This window comes from Lathamus discolor, chromosome 14, assembly GCF_037157495.1.
Source record: "Lathamus discolor isolate bLatDis1 chromosome 14, bLatDis1.hap1, whole genome shotgun sequence".
Lineage (NCBI taxonomy): Eukaryota > Metazoa > Chordata > Aves > Psittaciformes > Psittacidae > Lathamus > Lathamus discolor.
In genome coordinates this window covers 4,237,811-4,256,833 of record NC_088897.1, presented here as the reverse complement: position 1 = coordinate 4,256,833, position 19,023 = coordinate 4,237,811, and the positions used below count along the sequence as shown (strand labels likewise).

Below are 19,023 nucleotides of genomic sequence, written 5' to 3'. Positions count from 1 at the left end.
GAACTCTCGCGGGATCTGACACCGCCCTTAGCGACCGCCGGATCTCCGTGGTAACCCGGCAGGGCCGTTGCCACGGCAACGCAGCCAGGCGGGTTGTGAGCAGTCGGCGACTGTCGGGGTTCGCGATGGGATGGCGGGGATAGAGCTGTGCGAGCCGAGGGACCTCTACAACATCCTCAACCAGCACTGGCTGCTGCCGCGGCTGGCAGAGACCAACTACCTCTGCCTGCTGGGTGAGCTCGGGGGACTGCTGCCTGGGACACTGACACACGGACACTGACACTGACACTGGCACATTGACATGGACACACGGACATTGACATATTGGCACTGACACACGAACACTGACACACTGACACACACACTGACACATTGACACATTGACACTGCCACATTGACACTGCCACACGGACACTGACACATTGACACACAGACACTGACACTGACACACTGACACACAGACACTGACACACAGACACTGACACATGGACACTGACACACTGACACACAGACACTGACACACTGACACTGACACTGACACACTGACACACAGACACTGACACACTGACACACAGACACTGACACACTGACACTGACACTGACACACTGACACACAGACACTGACACATGGACACTGACACACAGACACTGACATATTGACACATAGACAAGGACACTGACACATTGACACACACGCTGACACTGACACACACTGACACATTGACACTGACATGCTGACACTGAGACACAGACACTGACATATTGATACACTGACACACTGACACTGGCACACTGACACTGACACACGGGCACTGACACACTGACACACACACTGACACATTGACACATTGACACTGCCACATTGACATGGACACTGACACATTGACACACAGACACTGACACTGACACACTGACACAGACACACGGACACTGACACATTGACACACAGACACTGACACACTGACACACAGACACTGACACTGACACACTGACAGACACTGACACATTGACACTGATATACGGACACTGACACATTGACACTGACACACAGACACTGACATATTGACACATAGACACTGACACTGACACATTGACACACACGCTGACACTGACACACACTGACACATGGACACTGACACATTGACACATAGACACTGACAGTGACACACGGACACTGACACACTGACACACTGACACACTGACACACAGACACGCTGACACTGACACACGGACACTGACACACGGACACTGACACATGAACACTGACACACTGACACTCACATATTGACACACAGACACTGCCACATTGACACTGACACTGACACATTGACACTGCCTGACCATGCCTGCATCCAGGCACCACACGCCAGCCTGGACGGGCATCCCAAGGCAATGGGGTTTGTGGGCTCCAGCTATGGGCAAGAGCACATGTTGCTTCTTGCTGTTACTAGGGGTCGCAGTTGGGGTGTTGCAGGTGCCGTGACATGGTATTCTCTGGTTTTCATCACATACAGCTCTTGCTGCTCCGATCCAGGGATACACGGATACACTCTGCCACTCCCAGGGGTTGTAGAGGTGGATTTCTTGACCATTGCACTAATATTGCCCGTAAGCGTTTGCACCCTACATGGTGCCAATACCCCCCAAAGGGTGCCTGACATTGCAATATTAAATGCTTTGGTGAGGGAGACAGCCAGTCTGGGAGTGGGGTTGGGTGCCCGTCTCCCCATTTCTGGGATGTTCATGACCTGAATGTAACATACGGCATTGCACACAGACTCGCACCAGTGCTGGTGTTCGTTATAGCCACGTAGAAACTCTCAGCCCCTAAAAACCTGTATCTCTTTCGCTGGTTGATGTCAGTGCCTGAATTCCCACTGGCTGAATTACAAAGAGGAATCTACCTTTAAGCACCAAATAAACCAATTGCCCTGCCTTGGCTGTTTGGGTTTGTTTTTCAGACGTCCGCACTCAACGTGAATACGATGAGAGCCATATTCTTACAGCCCGCAGGATTGCACAGGTGAGTCTGTGTAAACCATCCCTGGATTTCGGAATTAGCAGTGAGCCAAAACTGGCTTAAACCCCATAGGAATTGTCCCAGCCTGTTCCAGCCATATTCCACTTCTGCCACTGGGGGGTTGTATTCTGTCACAAAGCAAAAGCAGCTCCAGTAGCCCAAAGGACTGGCATCAGGAGTTGTGTATCAGGAGGAACATTGCACAAGAACCAACTTATTGTAGCCTTGTCTCACGAAGGACAAAGTGCTGGCATCTTTGCTGCTGTGGTTGGTGAAGCAATCTGGTGTAGTTTGCATCACTACTGAATTCTATCTGGGTCTTTCGATGTCAAGTACAGGCACAGACCCAAACCTGTCCCATGGCTGTACAGTAGCATCTTGCAGAATGTCAACAGTGCTGGTGCCACAAGAGCGGAGCTGTGCTCCTGATAGAATTCCTCTGTGATTTTGGCAGAGTCCTGCGGGGAAGTATCTGGTCCCGGATTCAGAGGAGCTGGCGTGTGTCAGATACTGTGTGCTGTATGATGACGAGACCAGCTCGTTGGATCGCTGTGACTCTGATGAAGAAAGAGGTACATGTGACCCATGGTAGTCAAGACCTCGCTGTCAGATAGATATTTTTCCCATTCCTCATTTCATTTTATGAGCTTATTGGAAGAGATACGAATTTACCCAGTTTTATTTGAGAAACAAACATCTGTGCTATGCCTCTGACTGTCTTGCATATGTTCTTAGGCTTCAAAACCCCAGATCTTCGTCCACAGCATCCTGGCAGGCCTGATTTCCTAGCTGTAGACTGATCCCTCTGAAGCCTCTCATCACATGTGGGGAATGGGTTCTTTTTTCCTCTACATTTCACTGAGATTGGGCTTGTCCTTCCCTTTCAGGAAGCAGGTTTTCTGACTCAAGTCCCACATCTTCACAGCGTGAGTACTTCCTTCTCGGAGGGTTACAAAAGGCTTTCACATCATCCTATTTGAAAGGACTTTGCTTTAATGGGGTTAGTGATTCGATGGAGTTCACTGCGAAATGTGAAGAGCTGGAAACTTTGCCATGCAATTGTTCAGCCTTCCTTGAACCATGGAAATGTTTAGCTCGCACACATCCTTTGGCAAGGAGTTCTGCTGCGTGCAGAGCCACCTCTGCGTGTTTGTTTGGCTCCTATTTAGCTGTATAAAGGCTACTGTAGTTTTAGTCAAGTTTTTTAAAGACAAAAGCATGGGAGTGTGAGAGGAATGAATAAAGCAAGCGTGTTCATCACTGCATAACAGTGATGAGACGGGAGCAAAGGAAGGTGTGAAGAGTCAGAAGTGGGTTTCTATTGTGCTGATCTGTTTCCGAATCAGACACAGCTAGAAGCAAGGGGGATGGATCCCTTGGGAGGAGTGGGAGCAGTCATCTCACATAATTTACTTCACTGAGAGGAGTGTTTAAAACATGAAGAATGTATTCAATATACCTCCTTCTCTCCCTCTTTGCCTAAAGCAGACTAAAGACAAGAGCCTCCATAAAACTAAGATTAATAGATCTAATTTGATAATACTTCCCCATTATGGGAACTTATTACAAGCATTTCCTAACGCATAATAGGGAGGAGGAAAAATAGCTTTTATCTAGACCTACAGAAGAAACCAGGAGAGGAATAAAAGCTCAGGACAAGAACTGACAAGCAGCATGCCATGTTACTGACCTGCTGCAACAGTTAATGGGGAAGTCTAGCTTTCAGCAAGGCTTTCTCCAGAGCATTAGATGAAATGAGAAGGAATTTGCTGTGGGTGTCAGTGGGACAGAGGTAACCCCCAGCCCCGATGGAGACACTCTGACCCTGCCAAAGAGCTTTTCGATCTCATTTAGAAGCCAAGAAAGGAGCTGCCATCCACTATGCTAAAGGCTTAGAGCAGTTCACCAGCCACCCCGTGCTCATCCTGCAGGGAGGATACAAGAAGTTTTCAGCTTGCTATCATTTCCTGAGGACTCAGAGGACTCTGTGGATGCCCTGGGTAAGACGAGACTAACTTGCAAATAGAAGACATCAGCATTCATATTCAGCTGATGATGGCTAATGATGGTGGCCTAAACCTCACATCAGAGTCATTTTAAACAGAGGAATCCAATGTAATTCGAGTGGCTGTGCTTGCCCTGAGTCTCACCACTAATTCTTTGACGGCCGTACTTTGTCTTTCTTTCCTCTTCTATTGCTAATGAGAACAACCTGGGGGGGTTGCTCTGCTAACCCCAAAAGTGGCCTACTGGAGAGTAAAGACGATGGAACAAACAAAGGATGAGAAGAGGCAGGTTCCTCTCTCACGTGTGGTTATCGGGGAGGGGGTGCACAGTAAATGTTTTCAGACAGAAGTACAAACCCTAGCAAGCACGGTGTTCCGTGTCTATAAAGCTTTTCATGGGAAAGGATCACAAACCAGGTGCTGCTGCATTGTTTCAAGAGGCCCAGAGGGAAAACAGCCATCTACTGCAGCGCTGGTGTCCTCATTGTTTGGTTTCACCTAGGAACATTGATCTATTTAGCTTATGAGACACAATTACCCTTTTTTTCACATCTAAGGACCTGAGGCAGAGCAGATTTAGAGGGTGCTGTACAGCAGAGAGCATCTCATTGCAACACGTCTTTTGTTTCTGTGGTTCCCAGTCACTTCTGATTCACACGAAGTGGCCATGATACAGTGCTAACGCAGCACTCAGCACTGAAAACCAGTTTGCTTTGTGCTCCTCTGTGAAGAGTAGCAAATCCCCATCAGACTGAGCTCCCAGTTTAAGCTGTTGCTCTCTGTTGCTTTAAACTGCGAGGCTGCTGCTTTGTTCTGCTGTAGCATCAGCTGAGTGTCAGGGATGTAGAGGCACTGCTGGCAACCCAGCCTTCACATGCAGACCCAGGATGCAGTTGCGCACTTGTGTTGTGCCACACCAGGGCACCTGCAGCTCTGCAGGTGGCAGGTGATGCCATTCAGCCGTGCGAACAGTAACCAGGGAGAACATCAAATGAGTCTGTCATGCTGCAGTACCCCAGAAATGGAAAGACCCCTGTTTAGTTAGGGTTTGCTTCAAGTAAGGCCACAGTGACAGCAATGCTGTTAATGACTCTCAGTACATCTAACAAAGACTTTGATATACACAAAGTCCAGGTGATTAAACGAGTCATTAGAGTAGAATGTGTCATGGGCTGGCGACTATGTGTGTGTTCAGCTCTTCACATGACTTACGTTTAAGAACTTACAAAGCAAATGGAAGCAAATACACTCTCTAAACTGAGCCAATGGTTTCTCTCCGGCAGGAACTGGCCAACCTCCAGACATACCCTGTAGAAATACTACCTGCAAAGTTATATATGGGCAATTTCAAGCAGGCCTGTAACCAACAAATACAGAAAGACCTGAAGATCAAAGCGCAAGTCAACATCTCCGAACAGAGTGCAACATCGTACGTTCCATAGTGCATCACCCTCACCAATGTCTGTGCCTGTGGAAGGAGGGAGGTGGCGCAGCACCAGAGCCCGTTCACAGAGGAGGCAGTGCCTGGGGACTTGCAGGGCAGCCCCTGTTGTTTGCTGCAGATTTGAGTGCTGTTTCATGCTCTTGTTTCTGATCTGCACTCCAGAGCTAGCACAGCAGCAATGCAGTCCTGCAGCCCTCCACCACGACATGGGTGGGTTGAGGGACAGGAGGCCTGGAAAGCCCTTGGCGTTTCGAGTCTGTCACATTCTACCCTCCTTCACAAAGAACCTACATCTCTGAACAGGTTTCAGAGCAAAATCTTACAAACACATCAGTGTAAAAGCTAAATTACTGATGTTTCTCAGATAAGGAAGCTGTAGATTGATACCAATGCTGATACCATGTGCAATGGAAAACCAGGAATTAGACTGGTTCTGTATTACAAGTGTCTCAGTGTCTTACCATAACAAATCCCTTATCATAATGCTAACGATGATGATGATGTAAAGCTCACACATGTAACAGCAAAGACAGTTGTCAGCTTGCCTCCAACAAACACGTTTCTCAAAGCTGCTTCTCTGGTTCCTGTCACACAATGTGCTCTTTTTCCAGGTTTGCAGACAGCGACAGATACCTCCATGTGTCTGTTCCAGACACACTTGAAGCAGATCTTTTTTCTTCCTTTCCCACCATTTGTCATTTCATAGGTGAGTTGTTCCTGCTCTGCGATCCCTGAGACCTTGCTCACTGTAGGATATCAGGTGGGAGCAACTGTGATTCACTTGAACAGGGAGCTCAGACAGAAGGGTCGGGAGCTGTCAAAATCAATATGCTCCCAAGCAAGCCCACACTCAGCGGACACCTTTGACTCTTACCAGTCCAAATCTTCAACCACCAGAGCTTTATTTGAACCAGAGAGTGACACACATTAGAGAACTCCCCACAGCCTTTGTGATTTGCCCTGCAGACCCACTGTAGAGCCTGAGAAGACTTTCAGGTTGGATGGCACAAACCTGCCTTCAACTGATTGCATCAGAGAAGGCAAGAAAAGACATGCTCTCCCACTCAGTGCCCACAGCAGACACAGCTGCCATCCTGCCATTGTGTCCAACCCCGTCATTATCTTTTATCACACTCATGAAATAACACCAAGGCCCTGCTGAGCTGAGCGCTGGACCGACCCAGAAGCAAAAGACCCCTTTGTCCCCACAGACCTTATCATCCAGTATGAGAAATGACAACTGGGCACAAAGAGAGAAAGAAGGAAATGATATTTGAGGATCTAATGGTCCTGAACCGATTCACATGCATTGAAACCCAAGTAGAAAAATCTACTTCCTTGCCTTTCATTTTGCCTGGGTTCTTCCCAGTAGTATTGCAGAAGAAAGGCTGTAAGGGTTTATGAGCTGTAGCTCTTGTATTAGTGTATGCCGTTTACTTGATGGTCAAACAGTTCACTTGGTAGTCTAAAGTACATCACTTAAGCTGGAACGGTTATGGGTGAACACTACACTAAAGCTTTCCCCATACTCTGAGAGGAGTGTGGATATCATCACGCCAGGTGTATGTTGGAGTGGGGCCATTTCTACTCGGGTCTTAGAACAGAACTAGTATCTCATGATAGAAATAAGTTATAAAACACTGGTTTGGTGCTTTAAAAGTAATCAAAACCTCACAACCTCTTCACAGCAGTAAAAGAAGAACTTTTGCCCTATGAATGCTAGAGTTGCTGATAAAAACATGCCATGCTGCCTGCTCTGGAGAGGAAAGGAAAGCACTCAAAAGGCTATTAATAAAATATGCAACCTTTCAGGCATAAATAGCAGAGTTACCGTGGTTAGGAGTGACTGACAGCATCCTTGGGCTTAGCTTTTGGAGAAAGAGTCTGCTCATCTTAGCAAATTCCACTGCAAATTATCCATCATCAAAACATCATAAAACCTGTGCCCTAGCTGGCACATACACATTTCTTACTAGTAATCCCCATAGAAAGGTAAGGGATTTGAAGTCTAAGTCCCCTCCAGATTGAGAGCTGATTCCTCCAGCTTGAGTGGACAACAGGCTTGCATTCATGGGCAATTTCAATACCTTTAAACCTGTCTGGGAAGAGTCTGAGGAGGTGATGTGGTGCTGACCAAGCTGACTGCTCATAGTGGACCACTCTTCTTCAGCTACCTGATGGAAAGGTGGCACTGATGTGTAATAAAACACTGACTGGTCATCACCAACTAGTTCTGGTCTTCAAAGCCATGTCCTAACTCAGGCTTCCAGCAACAGGAGCTGGCAGTGCCCATCTGCTGCTGTCGGGGTTCACGAGGGTCCTGTTGCTCAGGCTGGGAGCTGTCGGCTGTCACTGCATTAGTGCTTGGCTGCTGGAAGCTTGATTTCCCAGATCCCTAATCCGTGATTGGCATTTCTTTCCCCAGATGCTCAGCTGGATCATGGAGCGGTGCTGGTGTTCTCCAGCCTGGGGATAAGCCGGAGCAGCACAGGGATCATGGCCTATCTTATTCATTCCTGCATGTTTTCCCTGAAGGTACATCACCGCTGTATTTCCCCGAGGTCCTGCTGGGTCTGCAGTTTATTCCTGCTTCTGTAGCCTCATTACTGCAGTAATAAGAGAGACATCATCTGTGCTTTCACGCAGGCTATCCACCTGATAATGCAACAGATGATATTACACGAGATTGCATCTTCTTTATACCGTTAGGGAGGCGGCCCAGGTGTGATTTTGGAGCTGTGGGTCCTTATCCTGGCACCTCTGATATTCTTACATTTCCCTACTTAACTATGGGGCTATAGAAATAAAGCTATGGTTACAGAGCTTGGTATTTCTCCTCTCCTGGATCTGAGAAAGACAGGATCTGGAAGCTGCTGGAGTTAATCCCATCTCAATACCATGGGGTTTACAGGGAAATTTGGAGCCCAGTGTTTGCAGGGCTCTGGTTCACCGCTGCCTTCAGTGCCACCACTGACTTCTTCCAAACTCCTATTTTATTTCTCCGGAAGCAATCCCCTCGCACAGATGCTGCTGTAGAGAAATCTGGAATGGGATGATACTAGCCCTGGAGGGATATACAGGTTAGACGGCCAGTACCTGATGTTCCATAGCTCTGGTAACAGAAGAATAATAATGAATGATGGCTGAGAGTGACCTGGCTGTGCTTTAGCCTGGTGGCCTCGCCTCTGGTGCCAGGCCCTTCTTCCCTTTGCATGCAATGCTTGGGCATCGTGCTGCCATAGGCACCATCCAGTGGTGCCTGCTTAACACAGAGCCAGCTAGTTCCCATGGGAACTGAAGAGCATCTCCTTAAAGCCTTGTCCTCGTTTGGAAAATGTTTCCTCCTTTGGGAGCCTGAAAGGATTGATCCAAACTCCACTGAAGCTGGGCCTGTATCTAATCATTTAATTGGTCCTGTGCAAACATAAGGGGAAATCTTTTACCACTGCTGGGTGCCAAGGGGTAATTGCAGGCTGAGCATGCCAGCAGGGCCGCAGATACTGCTGATATCCTGGGGTGGGATTGCTCCTGCACACTGATAACCGCTCGCATGCTGTATTACTGCAGTGCCAAAGTGAAAGGCTGACCCTTGCAGGTTTCCCTCCATTGGTATCAACAGGTTGGAGTCAGCATTTCACCAAGCGCCAAAAAGGAGGAGGAGGAGGAAAGGCTGACCTGGCAGCAGCACGCTGCGGCTGGCCGGGGCGCTGCTTGGCTGGGGAAAGCTTTCCTGAGGGATTCCCCTGGCAGACAAGCTCGTTTCTTGCAGACAAAAGCAATGCAATAGATTCCCATGGGATCCTGCAGCCAGTCCAAGCCAAAGAGCTTTGAAAGCTTCCAAAGATGCAGATGTCGCAAAAGACAGATTTGGGATGTGCGGCCCCTTGTTCGATTGGTAATCGATCTGTTGAGTTCGGGGGAACTGGTGACATCCACGCTGTGGGCTCGGAGGGGTGAATATTGCAATGTATCAGCCTTGGAGCCTGCAGGATCACTGAGATTAGAAAAGCAAACCAATGGAGCATATCTGCTAACCTTTGGCCTCATCAGGCTTAAGCAATCCTGCAAGTGTGGGGGGCGGTCTGTTTTAAATGCTGGAAATGGATGGATAAACCCAAGGATGCAGCTGGAGCAGAGCGCTGGGATCCTGGTGGATCCACCCTGCGTGTAGCAGAGTTCCGAGCTGATTACTTGGAACTCACAAATAAGGTGGCTGTAATCAGTGCAGGGGGGTAACTGGGGTGTCATAGCTGCTCTATCCCATCGGATCACACCAGTCGAGGAACGTGATAACCTTTGTGGCTTACTTGTGAATAGCTGATGGTTCACTGCTTTCCTTATCATCCGTGGAAGTAAGAGAGTTTTAGGGTAGCAAATCCAGGAGCGCAACGTTCCATCAGTGTAAACTAATGGGAGATGCCTGCTGGGTAGTGAAAGCAGCCTGAGCTGTCCTCGTACCCAGGAGAGCAGCGTGTGACGGTGACAGGCTTGGCTGAAGCTCAGACCCGAATCTGTGTGTCCCTGCGCCAGTAGCCGAACTCTTACCTGCAGGCTCTTACACCCAACACAGGGGGTAAATACAAAGCTGTGCTGTCTACAAGTGCCGCTGTTCCGTGTAAATCCCTGCAATTCAGTTCAGATTCCTAATGCTGTCCTGCTTCCCTTCCGTTCATAGAGCGCTTGGAGCCACGTCCTGAAGTGCAAAACGAACATGAGACCACACCAAGGCTTTGTGAAACAGCTCTTAGACTGGGAGACCAAACTGTACAAGACCACGGTCACAGACATCTCTGAACTTCAGTGCTGAAGAGAACACCCAGCGGGGAATGGCATTTCCCCAGCTGTGCCCCCGTGCTGGTTGAAAGCTGCTTGAGCTTTTAATGTAATAGAACGGCTTTGCTCTTTAGCTCCGTGGTTTTGGGATCAAGTTTTGAAGCCGTTTGGGGAACTCACCCGTGCTGTTGCAGGCAGCAGGCTGGGAAAGCAAATCCTGCAGGATGCGGCCCGTTCCATGCTGCTCATCTCTCTTGTAAGCTAAGGGGGTGGTAAGCACGTTATTGGGCACACTCATTACCCCAGGTACGGGGCAGTCCTTAGGGCTGTCCCTGGCAAGGTTTGGCAATCCATAGCCTGGGATGGGAAATTCAGTGTGACTGCTCCTGCTTCCAGCCCGGGGGGGTGATGGCTGGATTCCCCTGTTTCAGTGCCACTGGAAGCTGGAAGTCCCTGCCTTCTGCATGTGAACTCACATCCAGACCCGCGTGTGCTGGCAGCAGCACAGCCCTTTTGAGCCGCAAGGAGCCCTGTGCGCTGGGAGAGGGCTGTGGTTCTGCCTTTAGTCCCTCCTTGTTTCCTTGCGCCAGGCTGCTGCTTACAAGGAAAACCAGAACACAGCTCCCAGCCCAGAAACCAACCGCATCCTGGGCCGCATCCAAAGGAGCGTGACCAGCAGGGCGAAGGAGGTGATCCTGCCCCTCTGCTCTGCTCTTGTGAGACCTCACCTGGAGCATTGTGTGCAGTTCTGGTGTCCTCAACAAAAAAAGGACATGGAACTGCTGGAACAAGTCCAGAGGAGGCCACGAGGATGATCAGGGGCTGGAGCACCTCCCGTATGAAGACAGGCTGAGGAAGTTGGGGCCGTTCAGCCTGGAGAAGAGAAGGCTGCGTGGAGACCTCATAGCAGCCTTCCAGTACCTGAAGGGGGCCTATAGGGATGCTGGGGAGGGACTCTTCGTCAGGGACTGTAGTGACAGGACAAGGGGTAACGGGTTCAAAGTTAAACAGGGGAAGTTCAGGTTGGAGATAAGGCAGCCGTAGTACAGCACCGTCTCACCCACCTCTTTGCCTGCAGACACAGCACCATCAGCTGCACCCTGCAGCCCTGTCCTTCCCCCTCCCCTCATTCTGCCAACCCACAGGAGGCAGAGCTGCACCATGCTCCAGGGAGACCTTGGGGCAGCTCCAGTGCCTAAAGGGGCTCCAGGAAACCTGGAGAGGGGCTTGGGACAAGGGCCTGTAGGGCCAGGCCAAGGGGAATGGCTTGAACCTGCCCGAGCGGAGACTGAGCTGAGCTCTCAGGCAGAAGCTCTTCCCTGTGAGGGTGCTGAGGCGCTGGCACAGGGTGCCCAGAGAAGCTGTGGCTGCCCCATCCCTGGCAGTGCTCAAGGCCAGGTTGGACACAGGGGCTTGGAGCAAGCTGCTCCAGTGGAAGGGGTCCCTGCCCGTGGCAGGGGTTGGGGCTGGAGGAGCTTTGAGCCCCCTCCCTCCATCCACGCCCCCGCCACCCCCGGCCCCGGCCCGGCCCCGCCGCTGTCCCCGCCCCCGGGGCGTGCCGGAAGCGGGCGGCCCGCGGGCTGAGGCCGCCGCCATGTCGGCCATGGCGGGGTCGGCAGCCGAGTGCCTGCGGGAGTGGGAGGAGCTGCAGGACGGCTTCCAGCGCATCCAGGTACCGCGGGGCTCGGGGCTGCCGCAGGGACACAGCCGGCGGTAGCGGTGGGGCCCGCAGCGGCTCCGTGGGCGCAGCGCAGCGCTCAGCGGCCGCCCAAGGGGCAGGTGGGGCCGGGGCCCCCCCTTTCCCGTCCTTCCCTCCCCGGGGCGGCTCTGGGACGAGGGCGGCTCTGAGAAACCTCCCCGTGCTCCGTGGGGCTTGCGTGGATGCCCCGGCTCAGCCGCTGCGCATGGGACGGGTCCTGGGCACGGCCGAAGCGGCCGCTTGCGCTCCGGTAACCGCAGAGCAGGAGGGGAGCGTGCATGGAGAGAGCGGGGCACAAATCACTGCCGCTCAAAGGGGAAGGGGTCCTTTGCCTCCTCCGCATCCCTGGCCCCTTGAGAGCTGATGGTGAGGTGCGATAGGAGCCACGGCAGCCGATTCGCGTGCGTGTGCGTGTGTCAAGGTCTGGTCCAGGGGTTGGTGTGAGCAGCGCTGAGTGTCCGGGGGAGGTGGTGCTGAGGCTCTGCTCCGGCTGACCTGGACAAGCAGCAGCATTGATCCAGCGCGCTCTCGCCTTCCCCTTCTAAATATAGTGAGGAATGGGATCTGGGCTCACCCAGGTGCGGTTGGGTTACCGCTGCCCCGGGCTCCAGCCTCCTTGTCCCGGCTCCTTCGGGGTGCCTGGGATGGAGCCACGAGCCGGTGGTGCAGGGAACGCCGCTCATCCCATCCCTGCTCCCGTGTGGCTCTCAGTTATATCCCTGCCACCAGCCGCGTGTTTCCCCCCCGCCCCGCGTCTTTCCATTCCCCGATGCCGCAATCAACGCATTCCCAATGATGGGAGCATCCCTGCAGCGGGACCATGTTGCTGGCTAAACTTTCACAAGGGCGGCAGGCCCAAGCCATGGGCAAGGCAGGAGCAGGCTGTGCCATGTGGATGTGCTTGCACCCGTAGATAAAGCCCTTGGGATTGGGGATGGGCATCCCCAGGGGCTGATTCTGCCCAACACGCCTGTCCTTATGCAGACAGCTGTGGGTACCAGTGCTCTGCAGGTGATGTTGAGGACAGCGGGTGCCCGCGCAGAGGGCAGGCAGCTGTAGTGCGTGGTGTTCTCTGCTTCCCAGGACAACCACAGGCTGTACAAGCAGAAGCTCGAGGAGTTAACCAAGCTGCAGGACGGGATCTCCGGCTCCATCGCACGGCAGAAGAAGCGGCTGAAGGAGCTGGCATTGTCCTTCAAGAAGTAAGTGGTTGTCGTGCGAAGGACGGGACTGTCAGACCTCGGCTCTGTCTCCAGCACAGCCCCTCCTGCAGCCTCGCTGGGAGCAAAGAGCTGCGGAGCCCTGAGCTCACCCAGGGGGATCCTCCTCAGCTCCCCTTTCCTCTGTCCCCATTTGCAGCTCAGAGCTCGCAAGGGCTTTGCAGGGAGCCTGAACTGCACAGAGCTCTCCCCATCCTTCCCAAAGGGTGAAAGGACCCATCTGGCCTCACCTCGCTCTCATTCCTGCTTCCTTTCCTTGAGCAGCATCCCAGCCTGAAAGAGGAGCTCGCCCTGCACACGGAGTCATGGACTTGCGTCCGGCCCATCTTCCCTGTCCTTGGGGTGTCCTTGCCTGAGACAGTCACGTATTGAGTTCCAGCACATGCTGAGTGTGTTTCAGACGCTATCCTGACGCCAGCACCTTGTTTCCTCCCCAGATGCAAAGCCCATGCGAGCCCCGAACAGCAGGAGACCATCCAGGAGACCCAGAGCCTGATAAAGGAGAGGCAGAACGTGTTCTTTGAGATGGAGGCCTACCTGCCAAAGAAGAACGGGTAAGGGGCACCTTGTCCCCGGGTGAAACACCCCGTCCTCCCTCCGCAGCCCTGCGGCTGTCACCCTGCTCCTGGTGACAGCCTCACAGCCGTGCTGGAGGACGCCTGGGCAGGAGCCAGGCTGAGCCTCTGCCTGCTCGTGGTCTTCACCTGCCCTTGAACGGTGGCCACGGGCCAGGGGAAGCCCTGGGAGCACCCCTGTACCCGTGGGACATACGGGGTGTTGTCGGGGTTTAACCACACCAGCAGGCAAGTGCCAGGCAGCCACTTGCTCAGTCCCCTCTGGTGGGATGGGGTGAATAGGAACAAGGTGAAACCTGTGGGTTCAGATAAGTTTAATAACGGAAATAAAGTAGAATATAATAATAATCATCATGATAATAATAGGGAAAAGAGAGAGGAATAAAGCCTGAGACAGGCAGGTGATGCACAATACAGTTGCTCAGCACGCTCTGATCCCCAACCAGTGGCTCCCACCCAGCTCCCCCCAGTTTCCATACTGAGCCTGAGGTTCTCTGCCCTGGAATACCCCTTTGGCCAGTTGAGGTCAGCATTCCTGGCTCTGCTCCTTCCCAGCCTCTTGTGCCAGCTCCTCACTGGCAGAGCACAGGAAACTGGGAAGTCCTTGTTGCTAAGTGCTTATCCTAAACCATCGCTGTGTTATCAGCGGTCTTCTCACACTAAAGCCAAACCAGAGCACGGCACCAGTTACTAGCAGGAAAATAACCCCGATCCCAGCCCAAACCAGGAGCGGGGTGTGCTCAGCCACCCGTCCCTGTGCCCTTGGGAGGCGATGCCAGCACATTTGTGCCAGTCACGCTGCCTGGCAGGTCCGGGTGGGAGACAGCTGGGAGCTCCTGGATCCCATGGGATGGCTCTGCCGAGCGCTGCCTGTCCTAACGCCTCTGCTCTCTCCCCAGGTTGTACCTGAGTCTGGTGCTCGGGAATGTGAACGTGACGCTGCTCAGCAAGCAGGCCAAGTACGGCTCCTGCACCCGGTGCTTTGCATGGCTGGGGACCCCCTGGCACCAGGGAACAACAGCAGCTCCTCTGGGATGAGCGGCTGCATTGCAGACACGTGGCCTGCCCGCTGTGGGTCCTGCATCCAGAACCAGCTGAGCCCTCGACTCCTTACATCCTTGCTGCTGGGCTGGGCTGGACCCGCAGCTCTGACAAGCTAGATAGGATCCTCCACCGATGCCGTGCTGGGTTTCCCTTGTGTTGGGCACTTCCAGGAGAGACAGACCCATGCAGCCGCTGGCAAACCCCCTCCTCTTCCCTTGGGGAAGCACCAAGGGCTGGTTTTGGCTCCTGAGAGCATCCCCATGGTGGGTCACCAGTGCCAGAGGTGCCCAGCCAGGAGCTCATGTTCTCTCCCTCCATTCCCCAGGCATCTCTTTGGAGACAGATCCATCTGCCCAGAGTCCTTGATGGTGTCTCACCTTGTGAAAGCAGCCTGGTGTGCTCTCCTCAGGAATACCCGGGAGATGAGGCTTTTCCTGAGCATGTCCTAGCGATCCCCAATGGAACATCACTTTTGCCCAGCCGGGTGGGATGGGAGGACACAGATTTCCAGCAGCCACCTTGCTCCAAGCCTGTCCTTGTGTTTCCCTGCAGGTTTGCCTATAAAGATGAGTATGAGAAGTTCAAGCTCTACCTCACCATCATCTTACTCATTATCTCCTCCTCCTGTCGGTTCCTTGTCAATACCAGGTGAGTCTGGCTTGGGTACTGGGCAGGGATCTCCTCCCAGAGCCCTTGTGTCCTCCTGTCCCACCCTGAAAGGTCCAGAGGAGATCCTGGCAAAGGATCTGGCTGCTGCCCTGGAGGTGGGGTGGCTTTTTGGCTGCTGTGGTCTCGCTGTGGCCATGGTGATGGTGGGGAAGCAGCTCTCACTGCCTTGGTGGGCATCCTGCTGCCCCAGCGCCTCCGCTGCTGCCGTTACACCCTGCTTTGTGTGACGCCAGGGTGACAGACGCCGTCTTTAACTTCCTCCTGGTGTGGTACTACTGCACCCTCACCATCCGGGAGAGCATCCTGATCAACAACGGATCCAAGTGAGTCCCACGGGCTTGGGAAGGGGGCATGCAGCGAGTTGTCCTTCTCTGTAAGGAGCTGTTGGGAGTTGGGATCCATCACGTAGCTCCGTGCTTCCCAAGGGAGCAGCTTCCTCCTACTCAGGGTGTGTAGCAAAGCCTGGGGATGGGCTGTAGGAGCGGGGCAGGAGGAGCGCCCCACACAGAGGTGGGGTGGGAAGGCGGAGCAGCAGTGGGAAGGGCCCTGCTCTCCTGGTGCGTGTTTGGGTGCTCAGGACCTGACTCCCCTTCTCTGTGTCTGCCTTCCAGAATCAAAGGCTGGTGGGTTTTCCATCACTACGTCTCTACCTTCCTCTCGGGGGTCATGCTGACATGGTAAGTCTGTGTCCCCCATCTCATAGGGGTCCTTGCTCAGGTGCCTTTGCTGCCCCGCGCCATGGCCGTAATCCTGCTCCGTGGGTCTAACAGTGCTCGACGTGCCCCTCACCAGGCAGGGTGGGCTGGGAAACATGAAGCGGTGTTCCCTAGTGCCCAGCCTGGGGTGTGCCCCCGCTTCAGTGGGGCAGGCAGGGCTGGCTGGGCCTCCTCTCAGCCCACGCCTGTCTCTCTACAGGCCAGATGGGCTCATGTACCAGATGTTCAGGAACCAGTTCCTCTCCTTCTCCATGTACCAGAGTAAGTGCTGCCGTGGGGGGTGTGACGGAGGGCCGGGCACGCCTGCCTGCCTGCCTCCATAGCACGGGCAGGCCTGGCTGCAGCTGCCCCCAGCTCTTGGGCTCACCTGGTTTTTCCCTTGGGCTCCATCCTGGCGCTGGATGGGCAGCGTGGTGCTGTCCCAGCGCCAGGCCTGATGCCTGGGCCCGTGCTGACCATGGCCGTTCCCTCCTCGCAGGCTTCGTGCAGTTCCTGCAGTACTACTACCAGAGCGGGTGCTTGTACCGGCTGCGAGCGCTGGGCGAGAGGCACAACATGGACCTGACCGTGGGTAAGCCGGGATCTTCCCAATCCCAGTGGAGCTGCTGCCACCACTGCCTCCATCCCAGCCCCAGCCCGGCCCTGGGCTCACTGGGAGCTCTGGTTTCTGGTCAAGGCAGTGGTGACAGTGGCTTTAGTTCAGGGTTAGTTTGGCTGTGGTTTATCACTGGCAGAAGCAGGGAAAGCAGCAAGTGAAGCCAAAGCTCTGAGAGCAGCATCTCCCATGAGGCAGCAGCATCCCATAGGGTGGATGTTCTCCTGCTCTCCTGGGGCTACCGGGCCCCAACTGGCACATTTCCGGGTCCTTAAAACCTTCTTTCTTTGCAGAGGGTTTCCAGTCCTGGATGTGGAGAGGCCTCACATTCCTGCTTCCCTTCCTCTTCTTCGGGCATGTGAGTGCACACTGAGGCAAGAGGCCAGAGCCTCAGGTGGGAGCAGATCCTGCTGTGTTCCCGGCAGCGCAGGTCATGGAATGGTTTGGCTTGGAAGGCACCTTAAAGCTCATCCAGTTCCAACCCCCTGCCATGGGGACCTTCCACTAGAGCAGCTTGCTCCAAGCCCCTGTGTCCAACCTGGCCTTGAGCACTGCCAGGGATGGGGCAGCCACAGCTTCTCTGGGCACCCTGTGCCAGCGCCTCAGCACCCTCCCAGGGAAGAGCTTCTGCCTAAGAGCTCAGCTCAGTCTCCCCTCGGGCAGGTTCAAGCCATTCCCCTTGGCCTGTCCCTACAGGCCCTTGTCCCAAGCCCCTCTCCAGGTTCCCTGCAGCCCCTTTAGGCACTGGAGCTGCTCTCAGGTCTCCCCTTCAGGAGCCTTCTCTTCTCCAGGCTGCCCCAGCCCAGCTCTCTCAGCCTGGCTCCAGAGCAGAGCTGCTCCAGCCCTCCCAGCATCCCCATGGTCCCTGCAGGCTGCTTTAGCTGCACAATGCAGATGCAGGGAGGTGCTTTCAGCGAACACTGAGCCTTTTCTTCCCTCCAGAGCACCCCCAACCTCCCCAGCTTGTGTTGGTGCTTGGTGTTTGTGCCCAAAGGGAGCCGTTGGGTGTGCAGCAACACAGGGCTGAGCCTAAACCCCCCTCACTCTCCTCTCTCCTGCAGTTCTGGCAGCTCTACAACGCGGTCACCCTCTTCCGGATGCTTCAGCACCCAGAATGCAAGGAGTGGCAGGTAAGGGGGGGCTCCTTGGGCAGAGGGTGCCCCTCACCCATCGCTCCTGCTCACCCATCCCTCCATAGGTCCTCATGTGCGGCCTCCCCTTCCTCATCCTCTTCCTCGGCAACTTCTTCACCACCCTCCGTGTCGTGCACCAGAAGATCCAGAACAAGAACAAGGACATGAAGCAGGACTGAAGGGGGGCAGCGTGGGGGCCAGGACTGTTTCTCCCCACCGGCTCCATCTCCCATCCCTGTATCTCCTCGATGCCGTCCGGACTCTGGTGTCTCACCCCGTCCCTTGGGTGTGGGATGGGAACAGACCGTGTGTTCTCTGCGGTGCTGGATCTGTGTCCCTGTCACTCCCCGGGAGTCGGGAGCATCCTGCACCTCCTGCCCCATCTGCCTTTACCTGCAGGGGAGCAGCGTGCCCGGGGCTGCTGCTCCCTCCCCTCAGCCCTGAAGACGGTCACTGGTCCTTGGGGTCAGCCAGCTCTGTAAGTGCTCCCCATCCCAAAGCCCCACTGGGACAAGGCAGTGGCTGGGGGTGATGGTCACCCCTTCCAAGGCCCTCATAGGCAGCCCTCTATGTTCCAAAGCAGCTGGAAGTGCTGGCTCTTACCCCAGCTCCTCCTTTACCATCAAGCCCCAGGGCAGAGGTGGAGGAGCCACAGCACCAGAGGGGTGGGAACACCACGAGCCTGATCCAGGCTTCATCCCGGAGCTGCGCACAGCACCTCCGGCACCTCTGGAGGATGCGCTTGTGACAATAAAGGGAAGGTGCAGCCTGGGTCACTGAGGCGGTGTCACAACAGCTCCTGTGGTTTGGGCACCTGGGGCTGGGGGGGGAAGAACCATCACCAAGTGCCCCTGGGGTGAAGGGCGCTGGGGACACCTTCCCTTTGGCCAAGCTGAGCCCAGCAGGACCTCAGTGTCCCCAGAGATGGGAGAAGAGGAGCTCTGCCCCCCCTCAAGTGCTGTGCCCCAGTGCAGAGCCCTCGCTGTGGCCCAGCAGAGCCATCGCAGGAAGCAGACGACACAAAGAGGGGTTTTATTCCAAGGGCAGATGTATTTAAATAATTTAGAGCCATTGGACAGCCTGAAGGTGCCTCCCCCCCCCCCCCCCCCCGATTAAGTCACAAAAGATG

The 19,023-nt window shown here is 54.2% G+C and overlaps 2 protein-coding genes across 4 annotated transcripts; both read left to right on the top strand.

Annotated features, from left to right (window-relative positions):
- Positions 1-8: 8 nt before the first annotated feature.
- Positions 9-10,287, top strand: STYXL1 (serine/threonine/tyrosine interacting like 1). 3 transcript variants are annotated; one of them, XM_065694539.1, is made up of 9 exons: positions 9-233; positions 1,962-2,023; positions 2,475-2,592; positions 2,908-2,946; positions 3,878-4,020; positions 5,310-5,455; positions 6,082-6,176; positions 7,896-8,005; positions 10,146-10,287. In XM_065694539.1, exons 1-9 carry the CDS (start codon positions 131-133, stop codon positions 10,275-10,277), a joined length of 948 nt encoding a protein of 315 aa, XP_065550611.1. In that variant the 5' UTR covers positions 9-130; the 3' UTR covers positions 10,278-10,287. The 3 variants fall into 3 exon arrangements, with proteins under 3 accessions (XP_065550611.1, XP_065550610.1, XP_065550612.1); XM_065694538.1 differs by having other exon boundaries at positions 3,875-4,020; XM_065694540.1 differs by lacking the exon at positions 10,146-10,287 and adding an exon at positions 8,117-8,220 and having other exon boundaries at positions 3,875-4,020.
- A 1,513-nt stretch (positions 10,288-11,800) lies between these two features.
- Positions 11,801-18,222, top strand: TMEM120A (transmembrane protein 120A). The gene is made up of 12 exons (XM_065695121.1): positions 11,801-11,915; positions 13,026-13,144; positions 13,600-13,716; positions 14,637-14,696; positions 15,334-15,429; positions 15,684-15,773; positions 16,062-16,127; positions 16,366-16,427; positions 16,645-16,737; positions 17,055-17,119; positions 17,823-17,891; positions 17,960-18,222. The coding sequence occupies exons 1-12, from the start codon at positions 11,838-11,840 to the stop codon at positions 18,071-18,073; spliced, it is 1,029 nt and encodes a 342-aa protein (XP_065551193.1). The 5' UTR covers positions 11,801-11,837; the 3' UTR covers positions 18,074-18,222.
- The last annotated feature ends 801 nt before the right edge of the window (positions 18,223-19,023 follow it).

Coding starts and splice junctions, on each gene's coding strand:
- TMEM120A (XM_065695121.1), top strand. CDS start 11,838: ATGTCGGCCATGGCGGGGTCGGCAGCCGAGTGCCTGCGGGAGTGGGAG. Junction 15,774..16,061: donor CTGATCAACAACGGATCCAA/GTGAGTCCCACG, acceptor TCTGCCTTCCAG/AATCAAAGGCTGGTGGGTTT. Junction 16,428..16,644: donor CTCCTTCTCCATGTACCAGA/GTAAGTGCTGCC, acceptor CCCTCCTCGCAG/GCTTCGTGCAGTTCCTGCAG.
- STYXL1 (XM_065694538.1), top strand. CDS start 131: ATGGCGGGGATAGAGCTGTGCGAGCCGAGGGACCTCTACAACATCCTC. Junction 2,947..3,874: donor AAGTCCCACATCTTCACAGC/GTGAGTACTTCC, acceptor GATCTCATTTAG/AAGCCAAGAAAGGAGCTGCC. Junction 5,456..6,081: donor TCCGAACAGAGTGCAACATC/GTACGTTCCATA, acceptor CTCTTTTTCCAG/GTTTGCAGACAGCGACAGAT.